This window comes from Oncorhynchus mykiss, chromosome 11, assembly GCF_013265735.2.
Source record: "Oncorhynchus mykiss isolate Arlee chromosome 11, USDA_OmykA_1.1, whole genome shotgun sequence".
NCBI lineage: Eukaryota > Metazoa > Chordata > Actinopteri > Salmoniformes > Salmonidae > Oncorhynchus > Oncorhynchus mykiss.
The window spans coordinates 26,776,754-26,796,883 of record NC_048575.1 but is presented as its reverse complement, the minus strand read 5'-3'; the positions used below and the strand labels follow the sequence as shown (position 1 = coordinate 26,796,883).

The 20,130-nt window shown below is 44.1% G+C and overlaps 1 protein-coding gene and 1 long non-coding RNA gene across 2 annotated transcripts in view; one reads left to right on the top strand and one right to left on the bottom strand.

Moving 5' to 3' along the window:
* The window catches only part of LOC110535543 (integrin beta-1), a 49,648-nt gene that overhangs the window by 13,081 nt on the left and 16,437 nt on the right, over positions 1–20,130 (bottom strand). The window contains exons 2-4 of the mRNA XM_021620606.2: positions 11,450–11,516; positions 684–769; positions 192–411 (exon numbers count right to left, since the gene is read on the bottom strand). Of these exons, the coding sequence (XP_021476281.2) occupies positions 192–411; positions 684–769; positions 11,450–11,516 (373 nt within the window). The remainder of the gene's footprint in view (positions 1–191; positions 412–683; positions 770–11,449; positions 11,517–20,130) is intronic.
* Positions 13,102–15,273, top strand: LOC118937341. The gene is made up of 4 exons (XR_005034609.1): positions 13,102–13,223; positions 14,256–14,369; positions 14,780–14,850; positions 14,965–15,273. It is a non-coding gene; the product is annotated as an uncharacterized LOC118937341 (long non-coding RNA).

The window sequence follows — 20,130 nt, the reverse complement described above, 5'->3', positions numbered from 1 at the left end:
GTCAACAATGGTTGTCAAGCAAGATGTTTTGGCTGAAGCAAAGTTAACTAAGACTACATCCCTAATGACAACCGATTCCTAACATAAGGCACCACTTTTGACTAGAGCTAAAAGTAGAGCACTAAATAGGGAAAAGGGTTCCATTTGGGACGCATCCCAATCAAAAGTAACAGTTCCATTTAAGTTTTTACCAGATCTGAGGCTGAGGGTGAGTTTCTGTGGCTGGACCTGTGTGATGTCCTCTGGTCGGAGTTTTCCTTCTCCCTTGTTGCGGTTGGTCACAGCCTTGTTCTTCAGGGCCCGTTGGCTGCCTTGGGGGTTCTCTACCTTGGTGGAGCTACAACCTCTCTTCCTCAGGGACTCCAGCTCGTCACAGCGGGTCGATGTGGCCTCACCCTGCTTCAGGAACCCCTGGGAGAGAGGAGGTATAAGTATTATGAAACATTGCATTATGGCACTCAGAGGAAATCCACCCAAACTGTAAGGTCCTTATTTTCTGAAAATGTATTTCCTACTCTCCCAAGCAGGTTATAAAGGTTACAAACAATATTGCCCGACATGCTAGTGTTTTAACTCCAAGGAACAGTTTAGATTTCTTAAGTTGTAACGCTGAGTCAGTTGATATTAAGGTTGTGTAGCATCAACGCAGCAACAATGTTATTGGAAAATTCATATCCACGTACTGGGTCCATGCACCAGCCACATTTCGCTCCCACTTGAATACACTCCCCACAGGATTTGGCATTAGCTTTGATGCACTCGTTCCCTTCTGGAATGGAATGGAAAAACAAAGGTTGAAAAGAAGCAAACTCATCATTAGACTCCTAAAACCTAACCAGGTAATAAGCCAGAGTGTACACATTGTGTAATTTGGAAAACTGTGTGGCTCAGAGAGAACAGTAAATTGAGCCAGAGACAGAATGGAATATTCCTCTGTTCCATAGTTCCATGATGTCTTCACTACTATGCTCAAAGAAATGCTCAAAGAAATATACACTGTAAACCCCAGGGGGATGTCATTACACAACTTTTGAGGAAACCTGTTGAACTTAATATATCTGAGTACAGTTACTTAAAGTGATTTGTAGTCCTTACTCAAAACAATAGAGTAACTGTTACCCTGTAGGGGGGTTCAGATTTGAATTGTATCAGCTTGAAAAAATGTTGCAATGCCCCCACTAAGCCACACCTCCAATATAATTTCCCAGTGTGCCTTGCCTTTTCGAGTGAGTCCTCTGGCCTTCACCAAGTGAGTTCCTAGGTGAATGTTATTATTATAATTAAACTCTTTATGACAATACATTACATATCTCAGATTTTATAGAATGGCGCCAGAGGAGATGGCTGCCGTTTTACGTGCTTCTAACCAACTGTGCTATTTTGTTATTTTTTTGGCGTTGTTTTGGCGTTATTTTTTGGCCGTTGTTACCTATTTTGTACATAATGTTGCTGCTACCGTCTCTTATGACTGAAAATAACTTCTGGGCATCAGAACAACGATTACTCACCTCGAACTGAACAAAGATTTTTTCCAAGTCTGACGCGAAGGATATACTGCTTTCTCGGGAACGTGAAGAAAAGACAGAGAAAAAGGGGGCGGAGGTCAGGCTGCCTTCTGAGAATTCGTAGGCGAGTGTGTAAACCTCCACTGCCATCCGTTCTATTGGCCAACATGAAATCATTGGAAAACAAAATGAATGATATACGATCAAGACTGTCCTATCAACAGGACATGAAAAACTGTATCATCTTATGTTTCACCGAGTCGTGGTTGAACGACGACACGGATAATATATGGCTGGCAGATTTTTCCATGCATCGGCAGGACAGAGAAGCTACGTCTGAGAAGACGAGGAGCGGGGGTGCGTGTCTATTTGTCAATAACAGCTGGTGCGCAATGCCTAATATTAAAGAAGTCTCGAGGTATTGCTTGCCTGAGGTAAAATACTTTATGACAAGCTGTAGACCACACTATCTACCAAGAGAGTTCTCATCTATATTATTTGTAGCCATCTATTTACCACCACAGACTGATGCTGGCACTAAGACTGCACTCAACCAGCTGTATAAGGCCATAAGTAAACAAGAAAATGCTCACCCAGAAGCAGCGCTCCTAGTGGCAGGGGCCTTTAATGCAGGCAAACTTAAATCCGTTTTACCTCATGTCTACCAGCATCTCACATCTCTAGACCACATTTACTCCACACACAGAGAAGCATACAACGCTCTCCCTTGCCCTCCATTTGTCAAATCTCACCATAATTATATCCTTCTTATTCCTGTTTACAAGCAAAAACTAAAGCAGGAAGTACCAATGACTTGCTCAATACGGAGATGGTCAGATGAATTGGATGCTACGCTACTGGACTGTTTTGATAGCACAGACTGGACTATGTTCCGGGATTCAGCCAATGGCATTGAGGAGTATACCACCTCAATCATCGGCTACATCAATAAGTGCAGCGGCGACGTCGTCCCCACTGTGACCGTATGTACATATCCCAACCAGAAGCCATGGATTACAGGCAACATCCACATCGAGCTAAAGGCTGGAGCTGCCGCTTTCAAGGAGCGGGACATTAATCCGTACGTTTATAAGAAATCCCGCTACGCCCTCAGACAAACCATCAAACAGGCAAAGCATCAATACAGGTTCTAACACTTCTCAGATGTGGTGAGGCTTGAAAACTATTACAGACGCGAGCCTAACAGACGAGCTAAATGCCTGTTATGCTTGCTTCGAGGCAAGCAATACTAAAGCATTAATGAGAGCACCAGCTGTTCTGGCTCTCGGTAGCCGATGTGAAAAAGACCTTTATTAAACAGGTCAACATTCACAAAGCTGCAGAGCCAGAGGGATTACCAGGACGTGTACTCAAAGCATGCGCGGACCAACTGGAAAGTGTCTTCACTGACATATTCAATCTCTCCCTGACTGTGACGACCCTCCCACTCTGTCTGCCGTATTCTGTCTTTGTTCTTGTTTCCTTATCAGGATGCCGGTGGGCGGAGTTGGGAGGGTCATCAGCTTCATGGGAAACACCTGGGCCAGGTGTCTCCCAGGATAAATAGACCTCTTCCACATTCATGGAAGAGACTCTCTCAATGCAGACACCTTTGTAGATTGTGTTGTGGGTCTTGGTGGCCTTTTTTTTTGTTTGTTTGCTTTGGCACCTTTCAACAGCCTGCATTATCACATTCATGCATGCAAAACACTCACTTACACTACTGATTACTGATTACACACACCATTGTATTTTTTCCTTAGTTGCTTTAGTTAATAAATATATATTTTGTTACGCCTTATCGCCACGTTGTCTCCCTTTGTTACGGGCTTTGAGCCGGTTCATGACACTGACCGAGTCCGGGATTCTTCCGATGACATTGAGGAATACACCACATCAGTCACTGGCTTTATCAATAAGTGCATTGAGGACGTCTTCCCCACAGTGACTGTACATACATACAAGAGGTCGACCGATTATGATTTTTCTACGCCGATACCGATAATGATTATTGGAGGACCAAAAAAGCAGATAAACGGCCATTTAAAATGTATTTGTAATAATGACAATTACAACAATATTGAATGAACACTTATTTTAACTTAATATAATACATAAATAAAATCAATTTAGCCTCAAGTAAATAATGAAACATGTTCAATTTGATTTAAATAATGCAAAAACAAAGTGTTGGAGAAGAAAGTAAGTGCAATATGTGCTATGTAAGAAAGCTAACGTTCCTTGCTCAGAACATATTAACATATGAAAGCTGGTGGTTCCTTTTAACATGAGTCTTCAATATTCCCAGGTAAGAAATTTTAGGTTGTAGTCCTATAATAACTATTTCCCTCTATACCATTTGTATTTCATTAACCTTTGACTATTGGCTGTTCTTATAGGTACTTTAGTATTGCCAGTGTAACAGTATAGCTTCCGTCCCTCTCCTCACTCCTACCTGGGTTCGAACCAGCAACACAACGACAACAGCCCCCATCGAAGCAGCATTACCCATGCAGAGCAAGGGGAACAACTCCTAGAAGGCTCAGAGCGAGTGACGTTTGAAACGCTATTAGCGCGCAATAACTAGCTAGCCATTTCACTTCGGTTACACCAGCCTCATCTCGGGAGTTGATAGGCTTGAAGTCATAAACAGCGCAATGCTTGACGCACAACGAAGAGCTGCTGGCAAAACGCACAAAAGTGCTGTTTGAATGAATGTTTAAGCGCCTGCTTCTGCCTACCACCGCTCAGTCAGATACTTAGATACTTGTATGCTCAGTTAGATTATATGCAACGCAGGACACGCTAGATAATATCTAGTAATATCATCAACCATGTGTAGTTAACTAGTGATTATGATTGATTGTTTTTTATAAGATAAGTTTAATGCTAGCTAGCAACTTACCTTGGCTTACTGCATTCACGTAACAGGCAGTCTCCTGTGGAGACTCCTTGTGGAGTGCAACGAGAGAGAGGCAGGTCGTTATTACGTTGGACTAGTTAACTGTAAGGTTGCAAGATTGAATCCCCCGAGCCGACAAGGTGAAAATCTGTTGTTCTGCCCCTGAACGAGGCAGTTAACCCACCGTTCCTAGGCCGTCATTGAAAATAAGAATGTGTTCTTAACTGACTTGCCTAGTTAAATAAAGGTATATAAAAAAATATTTAATCGCAAATCGGCGGCCAAAAATGCCGAAGCATCAATACAGGGCTAAGATTGAATCATACTACACCGGCTCCGACGCTCGTCGGATGTGGCAGGGCTTGCAAACTATTACAGACGACAAAGGGAAGTGACACGAGCCTACCAGATGAGCTAAATCACTTCTATGCTCGCTTCGAGGCAAGCAACACTGAGGCATGAATGAGAGCATCAGCTGTTCCGGACGACTGTGTGATCATGCGCTTCGTAGCCGACGTGAGTAAGACCTTTAAAACAGGTCAACATACACAAGGCTGCGGGGCCAGACGGATTACCAGGACGTGTGCTCCGGGCATGTGCTGACCAACTGGCAGGTGTCTTCACTGACATTTTCACCATGTCCCTGATTGAGTCTGTAATACAAACATGATTCAAGCAAACCACAATAGTCCCTGTGCCCAAGAACACAAAGGCAACCTGCCTAAATGACTACAGACCCATAGCACTCACGTCCGTAGCCATGAAGTGCTTCAAAAGGCTGGTCATGGCTCACATCAACACCATTATCCCAGAAACCCTAGATCCACTCCAATTTGCATACCGCCAAAACAGATCCACAGATGATGCAATCTCTATTGCACTCTACACTGCCTTTCTCCACCTGGACAAAAGGAACACCTATGTGAGAATGCTGTTCATTCATTGAATACAGCTCAGCGTTCAACACCATAGTACCCTCAAAGCTCATCACCAAGTTAAGGATCCTGGGACTAAACACTTCCCTCTGCAACTGGATCCTGGACTTCCTGACAGGCCGCCCCCAGGTGGTGAGGGTAGGTAGCAACACATCTGCCACGCTGATCCTCAACACTGGAGCTCCCCGGGGGTGCGTGCTCAGTCCCCTCCTGTACTCCCTGTTCACCCATGACTGCATGGCCAGGCACGACTCCAACACCATCATTAAGTTTGCTGATGACAAAACAGTGGTAGGCCTGATCACCGACAACGATGAGACAGCCTATAGGGAGGAGGTCAGTGACATGGCCGGGTGGTGCCAGAACAACCTATCCCTCAACGTAACCAAGACTAAGGAGATGATTGTGGACTACAGGAAAAGGAGCACCGAGCACGCCCCCATTCTCATCGACGGGGCTGTAGTGGAGCAGGTTGAGAGCTTCAAATTCCTTGGTGTCCACATCAACAACAAACTAGATTGGTCCAAACACATCAAGACAGTCGTGAAGAGGGCATGACAAAGCCTATTCCCCCTCAGGAAACTAAAAAGATTTGGCATGGGTCCTGAGATCCTCAAAAGGTTCTACAGCTGCAACATCGAGAGCATTCTGACCGGTTGCATCACTGCCTGGTACGGCAATTGCTCGGCCTCTGACCACAAGGCACTTCAGAGGGTAGTGCGTACGGCCCAGTACATCACTGGGGCAAAGCTGCCTGCCATCCAGGACCTCTACCCCAGGCGGTGTCAGAGGAAGGCCCTAAAAATTGTCAGAGACCCCAGCCACCCCAGTCATAGACTGTTCTCTCTACTACCACATGGCAAGCGGTACCGGAGTGCCAAGTCTAAGACAAAAAGGCTTCTCAACTGTTTTTATCTCCAAGCCATAAGACTCCTGAACAGGTAATCAAATGGCTACCCGGACTATTTGCATTGTGTGCCCCCCCAACCCCTCTTTTACCTCAATTGGCCAGACCAACCAGTGCTCCCGCACATTGGCTAACCGGGCTATCTGCATTATGTCCCACCACCCGCCAACCCCTCTTTTTATGCTTCTGCTACTCTCTGTTCATCATATATGCATAGTCACTTTAACAATACCTACATGTACATACTACCTCAATAAGCCTGACTAACAGGTGTCTGTATATAACCTCGCTACTCTTATTTTTAAATGTATTTTTTCTGTTGTTTTATTTCTTTACTTACTTACCTAAACACACACACACACTTTTTTTTTCCCGCACCATTGGTTAGAGCCTGTAAGTAAGCATTTCACTGTAAGGTCTACTACACCTGTTGTATTCGGCGCACGTGACAAATAAACTTTGATTTGATTTGAGTCTGTAATACCTACATGTTTCAAGCAGACCACCATAGTCCCTGCGCCCATGGAAGAGAAGGTAACCTGCCTAAATGATTACTCATGTTGGTAGCCATGAAGTGCTTTGAAAGGCTGGTCATGGCTCACATCAACAGCATCATCCTGGATACTCTAGACCCACTCCAATTTGCATACCGCCCCAACAGATCCACAGATGACACAATCTCAATCGCACTCCACACCGACTTTCCCACCTGGACAAAAGGAACACCTATGTGAGAATGCTGTTCATTGACTACAGCTCAGCATTCAACACCATAGTGCCCTCAAAGCTCATCACTAAGCTAAGGACCCTGAGACTAAACACCTCACTCTGCAACTGGATCCTAGACTTCCTGACGGACTGCCCCCTGCGGTAAGGGTAGGCAACACGCTGATCCTCAACACTGGAGCCCCTCAGAGGTGCGTGCTTAGTCCCCTTCTGTACTCCCTGTTCACCCACGACTGCGTGACTCCAACACCATTATTAAGTTTGCTGACAACACAACCGTGGGAGGCCTGATTACCGACAACAATAAGACAGCCTACAGGGAGGAGGTCAGAGACCTGCAGTGTGGTGCCAGGACAACAACCTCTCCCTCAATGTGAGCAAGACAAAGCAGCTGATTGTGGACTACAGGAAAATGCGGGACAAACAGGCCCCAATTAACATTGACGGGGCTGTAGTGGAGCGACTCGAGAGTTTCAAGTTCCTTGGTGTCCAAATCACTAACAAACGATCATGGTCCAAACACACCAAGACAGTCGTGAAGAGAGCATGACAACACCTTTTACCCCTCAGGAGACTGAAAAGATTTGGCATGGGTCCCCAGATCCTCAAAAAGTTCTACAGCTGTACCATCGAGAGCATCCTGACCGGTTGTATCACCACCTAGTATGGCAACTGCTCGGCAACTGACCGTAAGGTGGTACAGAGGGTAGTGCGTACGGCTCAGTACATCACTGGGGCCAAGCTTCCTGCCATCTAGGACCTGCAGTGGCAAGAAAAAGTATGTGAACCCTTTGAAATTACCTGGATATCTGCATAAATTTGACAACATTTTATCTGATCATCTAAGTCTCAACAATAGACAAACACAAGGTGCTTAAACTAATAACACACAAATTATTGTATTTTTCTTGTCTATATTGAATACATGATTTAAACATTCACAGTGTAGGTTGGAAAAAGTATGTGAACCCCTAGACTAATGACTTCTCCAAAAGCTAATTGAAGTCAGGAGTCAACTAACCTGGAGTCGAATCAATGGCATGAGATTGGAGATTTTGGTTAGAGCTGCCCTGGCCGATTTAAAAAACACTCACAAAATTTGAGTTTGCTATACACAAGAAGCATTGCCTGATGTGAACCATGCCTCAAACAAAAGAGATCTCAGAAGGCCTAAGATAAAGAATTGTTGACTTGCATAAAGCTGGAAAGGGTTACAAAAGTATCTTTAAAAGTCAGTCTACGGTAAGACATTGTCTATAGATGGAAAGTTCAGCACTGTTGCTACTCTCCCTAGGAGTGGCTGTCCTGCAAAGATGACTGCAAGAGCACAGTGCAGAATGCTCAATGAGGTTAAGAAGAATCCTAGAGTGTCAGCTAAAGACTTACAGAAATCTCTGGAAGATGCTAACGTCTCTGTTGACGAGTCTACAATACGTTAAACACTAAACAAGAATGGTGTTCATGGGAGGACACCATGGAAGAAGCCACTGCTGTTCAAAGAAAATACATTGCTGCACGTCTGAAGTTCGCAAAAGAGCTCCTGGATGTTCCAGAGGTACTGGCAAAATATTCTGTGGACAGATGAAACTAAAGTTGTGTTTTTTGGAAGGAACACACAACACTATGTGTGGAGAAAAAAAAAGGCACAGCACACCAACATCAAAACCTCATCCCAACTGTAAACTATGGTAGAGGGAGCATCATGGTTTGGGGCGGCTTTGCTGCCTCAGGACCTGGACAGCTTGCTATCGTCGACTGAAAAATGAATTCCCAAGTTAATCAAGACATTTTGCATTGAAGCTCAACAGAAGTTAGGTGATGCAACAGGACAACAACCCAAAATACAGAAGTAAATCAACAACAGAATGGCTTCAACAGAAGAAAATACTCATTCAGGAGTGGCCCAGTAATTTCTGACCCCAACCCGATTAAAATACTGTGTCATGACATAAAGAGAGCAGTTCACACCAGAAATCCCAAGAATATTGTGGAACTGAAACAGTTTTGTAAAGAGGAATCGTCCAAAATTCCTCCTAACTGTTGTGGAGGTCTGATCCGCAACAATAGAAAATGTTTGGTTGAGGTTATTGCTGCCAAAGGAGGGTCAACCTGTTATTAAATCCAAGGGTTCACATTCTTTTACCAACCTGTAATGTGAATGTTAATACAGCGTGTTCAATAAAGACATGAAAAATTTGAATTGTTTGTGTGTTATTAGTTTAAGCAGACTGTGTTTGTCTATAGTTGTGACTTAAATGAAGATCATTTATAATTCTATGACCAATTTATGCAGAAATCCAGGTAATTCTAAAGGGTTCACATACTTTTTCTTCCCATTGAATATGCTACGCGGTGTCAGTGGAAGGCCCAAATAATTGTCAAAGACTCCAGTCACCCAAGTCATAAACTGTTTTCTCTGCTACCGCACAGCAAGCGGTACCGGAGTGCCAAGTCTAGGACCAAAAGGCTCCTTAACAGCTTCTAGCCCCAAGCCAGAAGACCGCTGAACAATTAATCAAACGGCCACCCGGACTATTTACATTGACACCCCCCCCATTAGTTTTTACACTGCTACTACCCGCTACGTATTATCTATGCATAGTCACTTTACCCCTACCTATATATACAAATCACCTCGACTAACCTGTTCCTCCGCACATTGACTCGGTACTGGTATCCCTTGTATATAGCCTCGTTATTGATATTTTATTGTGTTACATTTTATTATTTTTTACTTTAGTTTATTTGGTAAATATTTTCTGAACGCTTTCTTGAACTGCACTGTTTGTTAAGGGCTTGTAAGTATGCATTTCACAGCATTGCACCTGTTGTATTCGGTGAATGTGACAAATAACGTTTGATTTGAAGGCAGGGTTCATCAAATAGTTCAGCATTGGGCCGATTTTATTTTTGAGAGGATGATCAGAGGGCCAGAAAATATTTAAAAATCATTTTTATACTGCAAATTGACTGCAAGAAGCCAAAACTGATATAATATTTTACTAAAACTTAATCATTTCAAACCTTGCTTACATTTGTATACGATTACATAGTGCCTTCGGAAAGTATTCCGACCCCTTAACTTTTTCAACATTTACGTTACAGCCTTATTCTAAAATGGATTCAAAAAAAGAAAATCATCTACACACAATACCCTATAATGACAAAGTGAAAACATGTTCGTAGAAATGTTAGCAAATCTATTACAAATAAAAAAACAGAAATACCTTACTTACATAAGTATTCAGACCCTTTGCCACGAGACTCGAAATTAAGCTCAGGTGCATCCTGTTTCCATTGAACATCCTTGAGATGTTTCTACAACTTGATTGGAGTCCATCTGTGGTAAATTCAATTGATTGGACATGATTCGGAAAGGAACACACTTGTCTATAAGGTCCCACAGTTGAGAGTGCGTGTCAGAGCAATATGTAAATGAACTTATGTAAATATAATATATATTCTTTTACTTTGAATAAATTAGCAAAAATTTATAAAAACATGTTTTTGCTTTGTCATTATGGGGTATTGTGTGTAGATAAATGAGGGAAAAACGATTTAATCAATTTGAAAGTAAAGCTGTAATCTAAAAATGTGGGAAAAGTCAAGGGATCTGAATACTTTCGAAAGGCACTGTATATCTCTCTATAATTTATCTTTGTGCAGCATACAATTAATCAATCAATCCCTCAATGTACATGCAAAAACACAGATATTAATTATATATTTTTTGTATCTACCTGCAGTAGAGCATGCTGGGAAAAAAGTAAATTTGTTATCATAACTTAAAATATTTAGTTGATGTGACTTCCCATTGTCCCCCACGATGAAATCGGGGAGGGAACTGTGGATCTGTCTGCGTCTGTTCGTTCGTACGTCATACTCGATATCTCAGACAGCACTGGTGACAAAACTTGGGTGAATGATGTGTCTTGCCATAGAAATACGGCATTTACAAAATTACACCGATTGGCCCAAGGCGGGAGCTATAGTAATTAACAGAAATTTGTTAGTCACACACAATCTCAATTTGCTCAAAGTGGGGTGCTGTATCATTCATGGGGGATGACACGTTTACTGTTGCCTTGTTTAGTTGAGTCAGGACAACTTAAACATTTTCAAGAAATAATGACTTTTCATTGACTTTGAGATCAACTTACTTGAAGTATTTGAGTAAAAATGTATTGGGGTTTACAGTGTAGGTGGAGCTGCTTCTTCTGGCTAATGACATTACATTACAGCAGCATGCTCAGTTGGGGTCGGCTCACCCTTACGGGACATCAGGCAGTTAATCACTATTCTGTACATTTATGATGCGGTTTAGTAGAAATATATTATGATTAGATGATGTACTGTGTAGTCAGTGTACAGATACAGAATACTGGTGTTACTGTTGAGGGTTGATTTGGTCTAACAAGGTGGAAGTTACAGTAAGTAAATCAGAAACTTGAGATAAGATGGAGAATAATCTTACCTTGCTGAGCACTGCTGTAACAAATGACGCCTAACAACGTTGAAATCAGAAGTAGTTTCAGGTCCATCTGAAAAAAAGAACATGTGTGAAGATACAGTAAAGGTGGAGGTGAATACTGTGTTTTTGTTTACATTTCAGTACCACAGAAGGCATTTGGTTTTGTGAATGTATTTACATTTGTAGTACCATAGAATGCATGAGGCTTGGCGATCTAATGCATTCATTATTCCTTCCCTTGACAAAAAGGACCAGTTAACTGATATTGTCATGCTTCCGCCCTAGAGACTTTTATATGTCTTATAATTTCATGATTGTGTCCCTTTAAAAGAGGTGTGTTTTCTGCAGTCCTTTGTAGAAACTTGAATTGTTTGCTGTGTGTGTTTGAGTGCGTTTGAGACTTGGCGTTTGTTGTTTTTTCAAGTGTGCTGTGATAATGTGGCTACCGTATCTCAGTAAAATATTATGTTTATCCTTAACCACTGATTCCTTGTCTGGTCTCTTCTCTGCACCTGGGTCCAACCTTACCACGTCACAGCAAGTTTCTGCCACAACATGGACCCAGCAGAGATCCCCCAGATCTGGAAAGTGGTAGCTCACCAAGGAGCACTGTCAGGACGGCAGCAAGAACAGCTCTCCCATATCTCCGGGACACTTCGGGCACTTGCTGAGTCCCTCCAACCATGGCATGCCCCCACCCCAGGAGGAGCCAATGCCCAGTGTTACAGATGTTGCCTGGTGGTTACTCCAGGGAACCTGCACTGGGAACCCAGGACGCCAGACCCCGAGCGGTATAACGGCCACCCGGGAGGATGCAAGGGGTTCCTCACACAGTGTTCTCTGGTGTTCGAGCCACAGTCCTCCTCGTTCCAAACCGATCGGGCCATGATCGCCTATATCATCTCTCTACTCTCGGGCAAGGCCCTGGCGTGGGCAACGGCAGCGTGGCAACAGCAGCCACCATCTTGCAGATCCATTAGGAGCCTTCACTGCCAAGCTGCGACGAGTCTTTAACCAACAAGTCGGCAGACAAGAAGCGGCCAGCCGACTGTTCAACATTCGCTAATTGGCCAGACCAGTGGCTGACTTCGCAATTGAGTTTCACACCCTCGCCAGCGAGAGTGGGTGGAATACTGAGGCACTGGTTACCGCTTTCCACCAGGGTCTGTCTAACTCCATCAGAGATGAACTGGCCGCTCGGGAACTGGGAGAGAACCTTGAGTAATCAGGTTTGACAACAGCGCCCTTTTGACACCACTCCAGCATTCCGGTTTCCTGAGCTCCCAAAGCCCACTGAGCCCAGCATAAAGGATCCCATGCAGCTGGGTCGCACACGTCTGAGTCCACAGGAGCGTGCCAGTCAAATGAGTGAAGGCCGCTGTCTCTGCCATCTCCGTGCTACCTGCCCAGAGCTGACAGGAAACATCCGGGCTCGCCAGGACAGGGGGAGACCCTGACGAGCAGTGCAGTTACCTCCCAGCTAACCAGTCACCATCTGTTACTACCCGCAACCCTCCACTAGGACAACCATCAGCACAAGACTAATAGTGTTTCAATCGGTGACGTCACTCGCTCTGAAACCCTGAGTAGTTGTTCCACTTGCTCTCGAAGGGCCGCGGCTTTGGTGGAGCGATGGGTAACGATGCCTCGAGGGTGGCTGTTGTCTGTGCAGAGGGTCCCTGGTTCGAGCCCAGGTAGGGGCAAGGAAAGGGGCGGAAGCAAAACTGTTACACGGGCACCATTTGAATCCGGAGAATAATCTCCTCTTTGTAATTATGTAAGTACGGGCAGCGAGCTCGTTTGTCATCGATCGGTAGACCAGAAATGGTCTAAAAATAATAATTCTCCATACTTTTTCATTACGTGGACATAAGCACAGTTGACACCATCGAGGTGTGGATGTTTACTTTCTACACAAGTAGTTTGTTTCCAGTTTTTTCCGACGAACAGATTGTAGTGGTAAAATAAAAAGGGATACATTTTTTTATGGAATTTTAAGCATCATTCCAGTCAAAACAGAACGTTCGATTCCATCAATTTGCTTTGGGCTCGTAATAGTGTTCCAGTTTAGCCAACGTTCTTTTAAGCCGTTTTTCAGCCTTGGGTGAATTTGAACTAGTTCTATTGTCCAGCCTATAGATAGCCAGAGCGAATTTATAAAAGCACCCGAATGTCCATTGAGAGAGCACAACGACTACCATTTAGCTAAGCTAAGAAAGATGAGAATAATCAAGTCAATATATTTTGGGTAGTTAGATAGCCTATAGTTAATATACTGCCAAGTTTGCTGTATAACTACTCACGTTAGGTAGCTAGCTAACATACCGGTTCTGAAAGCTTAATGATATGCTATGTGGTTCGTAAAGGACAGTGTAGCTAACAAATTGTCAGCCAACATAAAACTTGTAAAGGCAACTTATTTGAAAAGTCATTACTTTATTACATTGAGTAGCAAGCTACCCATCTGGTCTGTGATAGGGGGGGGGGGGGGGGGGGGGGGGGTTTCACACCTAGCTCAGCTATTAGACGATTCTTTAGTAAAGGTTGAATAGTCTATTGTTCAGCTATTAGCCCTCATCATTCTGCTCGTGAGTGGCTCTCTTGTGGGTGTGCTGGCAGGATATGGCAGTATCTTCGGTTGTGTGTCAAGAATTCTGCATACAGTAGCACGTTTATATGAAGGTATGGTTATTCACAGGCAAATTATTATATGCTATGGAGGTACATTTGTTTCTTTTTGTCGAGTAAAACTTATTTTTTAATTAAAAATAATTGTTCTGAAAGCAACTTTTTTTTTTTCCCGACAAAGGAAGTCAAAGCGGGCACTCGAAAATGGTCGAAACTGTAGATATTGCCAGATGTTCACTGTCCGAGGAACAGGCCGTGGAAGCTTTATTGCTGGCAAAAGTATCCATAACCAGAGGTAATTAAAGTGTTCTGTGTTTTTCTCCATCTATGCCTGTCTTGTTGTACATGGAACCTGTCTTACATGCATTTAATTAATAGACCTTTAAGTTGTCAGCTGCTAATTTTCAGATTTACACCACATGAACACAGCCATTTTCACTGGACTCTGTTGCTGCCAAGTCATGATTTCCCTGGGGGTTAGCCTTGCAATAACCAAGTGCTGAGACACACAGCCCCCTATATTTAAATGTTTCAGGTACACTCCAATAGGTGTCTGCGTCACATACAGTATCTTCTATTGTTTATCCGCATGTGTTTGTTTTTCAGCATAAAGTACTCTGTAGCCACTTAGTGTGGACACCAGATGAGACCACACACAATAACAGCCTCTCTTCTTCACTTCATCCTTCTCCCTAAATCCTTTAGGTTATATGAGCTGTTTTGGTGAACCCCTTTTGCATCTGAACAGGCTGGCAGAGGGCACATCATGATCATAGGTGAGATGTCACTTGGTCGGGTCAACAGGAAGTATTAAAGATGCTTTACATTGAAATAAGAATAAATTAAAATAAAAGGGGCTTAATCATGCTCTCTCTGTCACTCGTCTGCAGGTATGTTTTGATGTGAGAGAGGAAGCCAGTCCCGTCATCGCCACCTCACCTGCTCTTAAGATAACCTTCGGGCCAACAGGGGTCCCACGGTTGGTTAGGAGACACCACAATTTTGATGAACTGAGAGAATATTAGGGTAGCACTGTAATTCATGAATCCTATGCTGTCTGCTGCTGTTCTTACCTTTCCCTTTCTGTCTTCTACACCTCTCTCCCCACCTTGACGGTCTTCCTCATTTTATAATGCACACCATATGTGCATTGAAGTACAGATTGAACTTGTATTTATAATATTACAATTATCATAATAATGTATTTATAACACCTGGATAATGAACTTTTTCAATAAAGCGTTTCACATTCTCCACTGGTTGAAATGAAGTATCTCATTGTAATACAATCTATCCTGTGTCCTCAGATTCTAACAGATGGCGTTAGATATGCAGAGTTTTTCTGTATATATATGAATTACAAATCAATCATGTTTCTAGTCTATTGCATAGTTAATGTGTAATCATTGACGTCCCAGGAGCAGGAGTGTTAAACACTATATAATTGTAATGCAGGCACAGCATCATTCAAATAATGGAGTTTGATGACTGAAAAAGAATGTCTGAGATTCATACCTGAATCGCACCTTTACTTGCCAAGGAAGAGTACATGATCAGTGAATATATTCAATGTACAGGCTACAATGTGGGAATCTCATGTGTGGTAATATCTACAGTACGTGTGTGTATATAGGAGTTGCATCCTTGACACAAAGTCATTATATTCTACTCTATCATAGGCTTCATTAATATCATTCAGATTTGACGTTGATACGACTATGATAGCTGAGGTTCATAGATGGGCATACAGTTTTATCTTCCACTACACAATAAGAAAGTAAATAGTTAGCTCTGTTACTTCAGCTGCATTGCAAGGAAAGCTGACACAATTGTACATTCAATTTGCAGTAAATGCTTTAGCTAGTTAGATTGTTAACATCCACTGTTTCACAAAACAACAGCTTTTTTTTAAAAAACATTTATTTAACTAGGCAAGTCAGTCAAGAACAAATTCTTATTTTCAATGACGGCCTAGGAACAGTGGGTTAACTGCCTGTTCAGGGGCAGAACGACAGATTTGTACCTTGTCAGCACGGGGGCTTGAACTTGCAACCTTCTACTAGTCCAACACTCTAACCACTAGGCTACCCTGCCGCCCCAGGAGTGCCGGTTCTCAGGAGTCCCTAAAAGAAACATGAATTACAAATTCATTCTCCTAACGCTAGCTGGCTGGCTTGCTAAATAGCAATTTTCATAAATGAACTCTGACCAAAAAACATGCATTAAGTTTGTCTCTACGTTAACTAACATATTCCTCAATTGTACATTTTTTGATGAACTCATTATGACAACTTACATCTGGTTCCACCGTAATGTTTTCTTGTCCATCTTTGTAGAACGCTACAAGGCAAGGGTGGCTCGTGTCAAAGTTCGTCATTGGAACCACTCTGATTGGTCATGTAAAAACCTTGGGACCCAAATGCATAATGAGTGCTCTAACGACCCCTTGTGGTGGTCTGGAGTAATGAAGCCATGACGCTGGGTACTTCTAAGTCCCATGGTGCAAGCTCACAACTTTTAAAGGAGGAACCAATGTAGGGTAATCCTGGCTAGCGCTACTCATCTAAATTAACTGGGCATCCAGGGGTTAATCGGACACTGGAGTTCCTGAGGCAGAAATTCTGGTGGCCCAACATGATGGAGGATATGAGATCCTTTGTTGCAGCCTGTTCCATCTGTTCTTAAAGCAAATCTTCACGTCAGCGACCGGTCGGGTTGCTCCAACCATCCCCAGCCGGCCCTAGTCTCATCTGTCTGTAGACTTTATCACAGGGTTACCTCCATCTCAAGGGCTTACCACTATCCTGGTGGTCGTCGATCGGTTCTTCAAGGCAGTCCATTTCATCGCCTTACCCAAGTTGCCTTCAGCGAAGGAGACCCCTGATCTCATGATTATCCATGTCTTTCAACTACACGGACTTACCAGGACCCCCCGGTTCCTGAACAAGAGGCTGAAGCAGGGGTGCCATCAGATGAGGCGTTCATTCGATGATGTCGCCTGCTCCGCTACTGTCGTTGGTTTCTCCTGACCGCCCAAGATATTTTTTTTACCCCTTGTTTCTCCCCAATTTCGTGGTAACCAATTGGTAGTAGTTACTGTCTTGTCTCATCGCTGCAACTCCCATACAGTCTCGGGAGAGGCGAAGGTTGAGAGCCATGCGTCCTCCGAAACACAACCCTACCTAGCCTCATTGCTTCTTGACACAATGCACATCCAAACCGGAAGCCAGCCCGCACCAATGTGGGTCAGCATGCACTGTGCCTGGCCCGACACAGGAGTCGCTAGTGCGCGATTAGAAAAGGATATCCCTGCCAGCCAAACACTCCCTAACCCGGACGACGCTGGGCCCAATTGTGCGCCACCCCATGGGCCTCCCGGTCGCGGCCGGCTGCGACAGAGCCTCGGCTCGAACCCAGAATCTCTGGTGGCACAGCTAGCACTGCGATGCAGTGTCTTAGACCACTGCGCCATCTGGGAGGCACCCTAGAGACTTTTAATGGACTCAGGTGTCTCTTATTATTTCATAATTGTGTCCTTGTTAGAAGAGGTGTGTTTATCCTTAACCACTGATTCCTCGTCTGGCCTCTTCTCTGCACCTGGGTCCAACCTTACCACATCACAGATATAGCCTTTGGGCCCAGAGTTCTTCCTGGTCAGATGGTCACATGGTCTGGACGCCTACATATTATAGATATAATCAGTAACTGTATTAACTCATGACATGGGCCATCACTCTCCTTATGGTCCCACGTAAGCTGTGGTTCTCTAATGGTCCGTTTAGCCAGGGAAGTCAGAGTGTATTTAGTCTCCCTGTCGTTAAGGAGGGTTGAGCTGGGGACTGAGTGTAAAACGGAGAATGATTCATTGACCTGAGTCATCAAAGGTTGTGTGTGTGTACCGGATGGGGATCGATATACATTGCAGGAAGACTTTTGACCCTATAGAGCCTAGCTCGGCTATTTACAGGAGGGAGGTAGGGAGGGAAGGAGGGAGGGTGATGGAGAAGGAGGTAATGAGAGAGAGAGAGAGAGAGAGAGAGAGAGAGAGAGAGAGAGAGAGAGAGAGAGAGAGAGAGAGAGAGAGAGAGAGAGAGAGAGAGAGAGAGAGAGAGAGAGAGAGAGAGAGAGAGAGAGAGAGAGAGGGGAGGGGGGGGGGGGGGGACTGCAGGCTAGTGAAGGAAGAAGAATGCCATGTGAGAGGAGGTTGTTTTATTGAATTAGCTCCTGGCTGTTATCCTGTGACACACTGAGAATAGCAGACCTCTGCCTCCCTGCCATCAGATAGTTTATTACCTCCCATTATAACCAGGCCTTTTACAGATAGCCTGGAAAGAAATCAGCCTCAATGTTTCAACTCTATTTAATGGTACAGCTTTAACAGAAGCTGTTATCTCAGGGTAGTAAGTTGGTGGATTGAAGATATCCCTCTAATGGCTGTGCTTTGGCAAAGTGGGTGGGGTTATGGCCTGCCTGGTTGGCCCTGTCTGAGGCCATTGTAGGACGGGGTCACAGTGTCTCCCAACTCCTCCTGTCTCAGCCTCCAGTATTTATGCTGCAATAGTTTGTGTCAGGGGGCTAGGGTCAGTCTGTTATATCTGGAGTATTTCTCCTGTCTTGTCCTTTATGAATTTAAGTATGCTCCCTTTAATTCTCTCCCTCTCCCCTCCCGGAGGACCTGAGCCCTGGGACCATGCCTCAGGACAACCTGGCCTGATGACTCCTTGCTGTCCCCAGTCCACCTGGTCGTGCTGCTGATCCAGTTTCAACTGTTATGCCTGCGGCTTTGGAACCCTGACCGGTTCACCGGACGTGCTACCTTGTCCCGGGCCTGCTGTTTTTGACTCTCTCTCTACCGCACCTGCTGTCTCTAACTCTGAATGCTCGGCAATGATAATCCAACTGACAACCACTGCTAATCATCATTGAACGTTTGAACATTTTGGCCATGTACTGTTATAATCTCAACCCGGCACAGCCACCTCTCAGAGCCTGGTTCCTCTCTAGGTTTCTGCCTTTCTAGGGAGTTTTTCCTAGCCACCGTGCTTCTACATCTGCATTGCTTGCTGTTTGGGGTTTTAGGCTGGGTTTCTGTATAGCACTTTGTGACATTGGGCTTTATAAATACATTTGATTGATTGATTGATTGAAATGGGTGAAGGGACAATGCTATTATGCTGACGGAGAAGAGATAAGCACAGCATCCATGACACAGTCCCTTAAGGTGGAGAAGGGGGTTGAGAGTGCACCAATGTGGAGAATTTACTAGAAACTTCCTTTCTCAGTACAACAGACCAACCCTAGCGAGTTTAGTAGGGATGCATCCTATTCCTTTGGGATGCAGACTTCAGCTGGTAGCCTACAGGACAATCCTCTGCATTGTCTCTCTACTGAGGCCATCCATCCAACACAGAACTGTTAATCACCAGCATGCTGTCCAAACATCAATGCACATGGTTAACATTAAGGATAGAAGGGCTAGTGATGAGGAAGCTCAAGAGGAATTCTCCCCCATTTTACAGTGGTGGGAAGATGTCAAATGACCAAAATATATACCCCTGGCCTATCAATGACAGCTAACACTACACAGTTACTGCCCTGAGGGTGCTGTGCACGTCTGAATGTTGTCGCTTGTATGAGTATGTTTTGTAAAACAATATATGTAAGAAAGAGTGCTGGTGCATTCTCAGCACAGTACATGTTGAGAAAAAAGTTCTGTCAGTTAGTACTGTATGGTGTTGAGTGAAGCATTCCTTGTTACCTAGTGTGTGTGTGTGTGTCCCATCATGTTCTATATAGAGCCTAGCAGGACAGACAGCCAGTCTTCAACTCCCAGATTAGATCAGGTGGACTAGGGCCTCTGACTGACTGACGGACTGACTATAATTCAGTTATTGATGAGTTGTTTTTTTGCTTTAGCTAAAAAGCTCCTGCAAAGTAGTTGTGTGAAATTCAACAACGATTTGTACAAACGGCCCTGCAAACCCTTTGTCCCAGATGGAATAAACATCTGTGATCTCTGGACAGAACCAAAACCACAGCCTCTGTTGGCCCAGCAC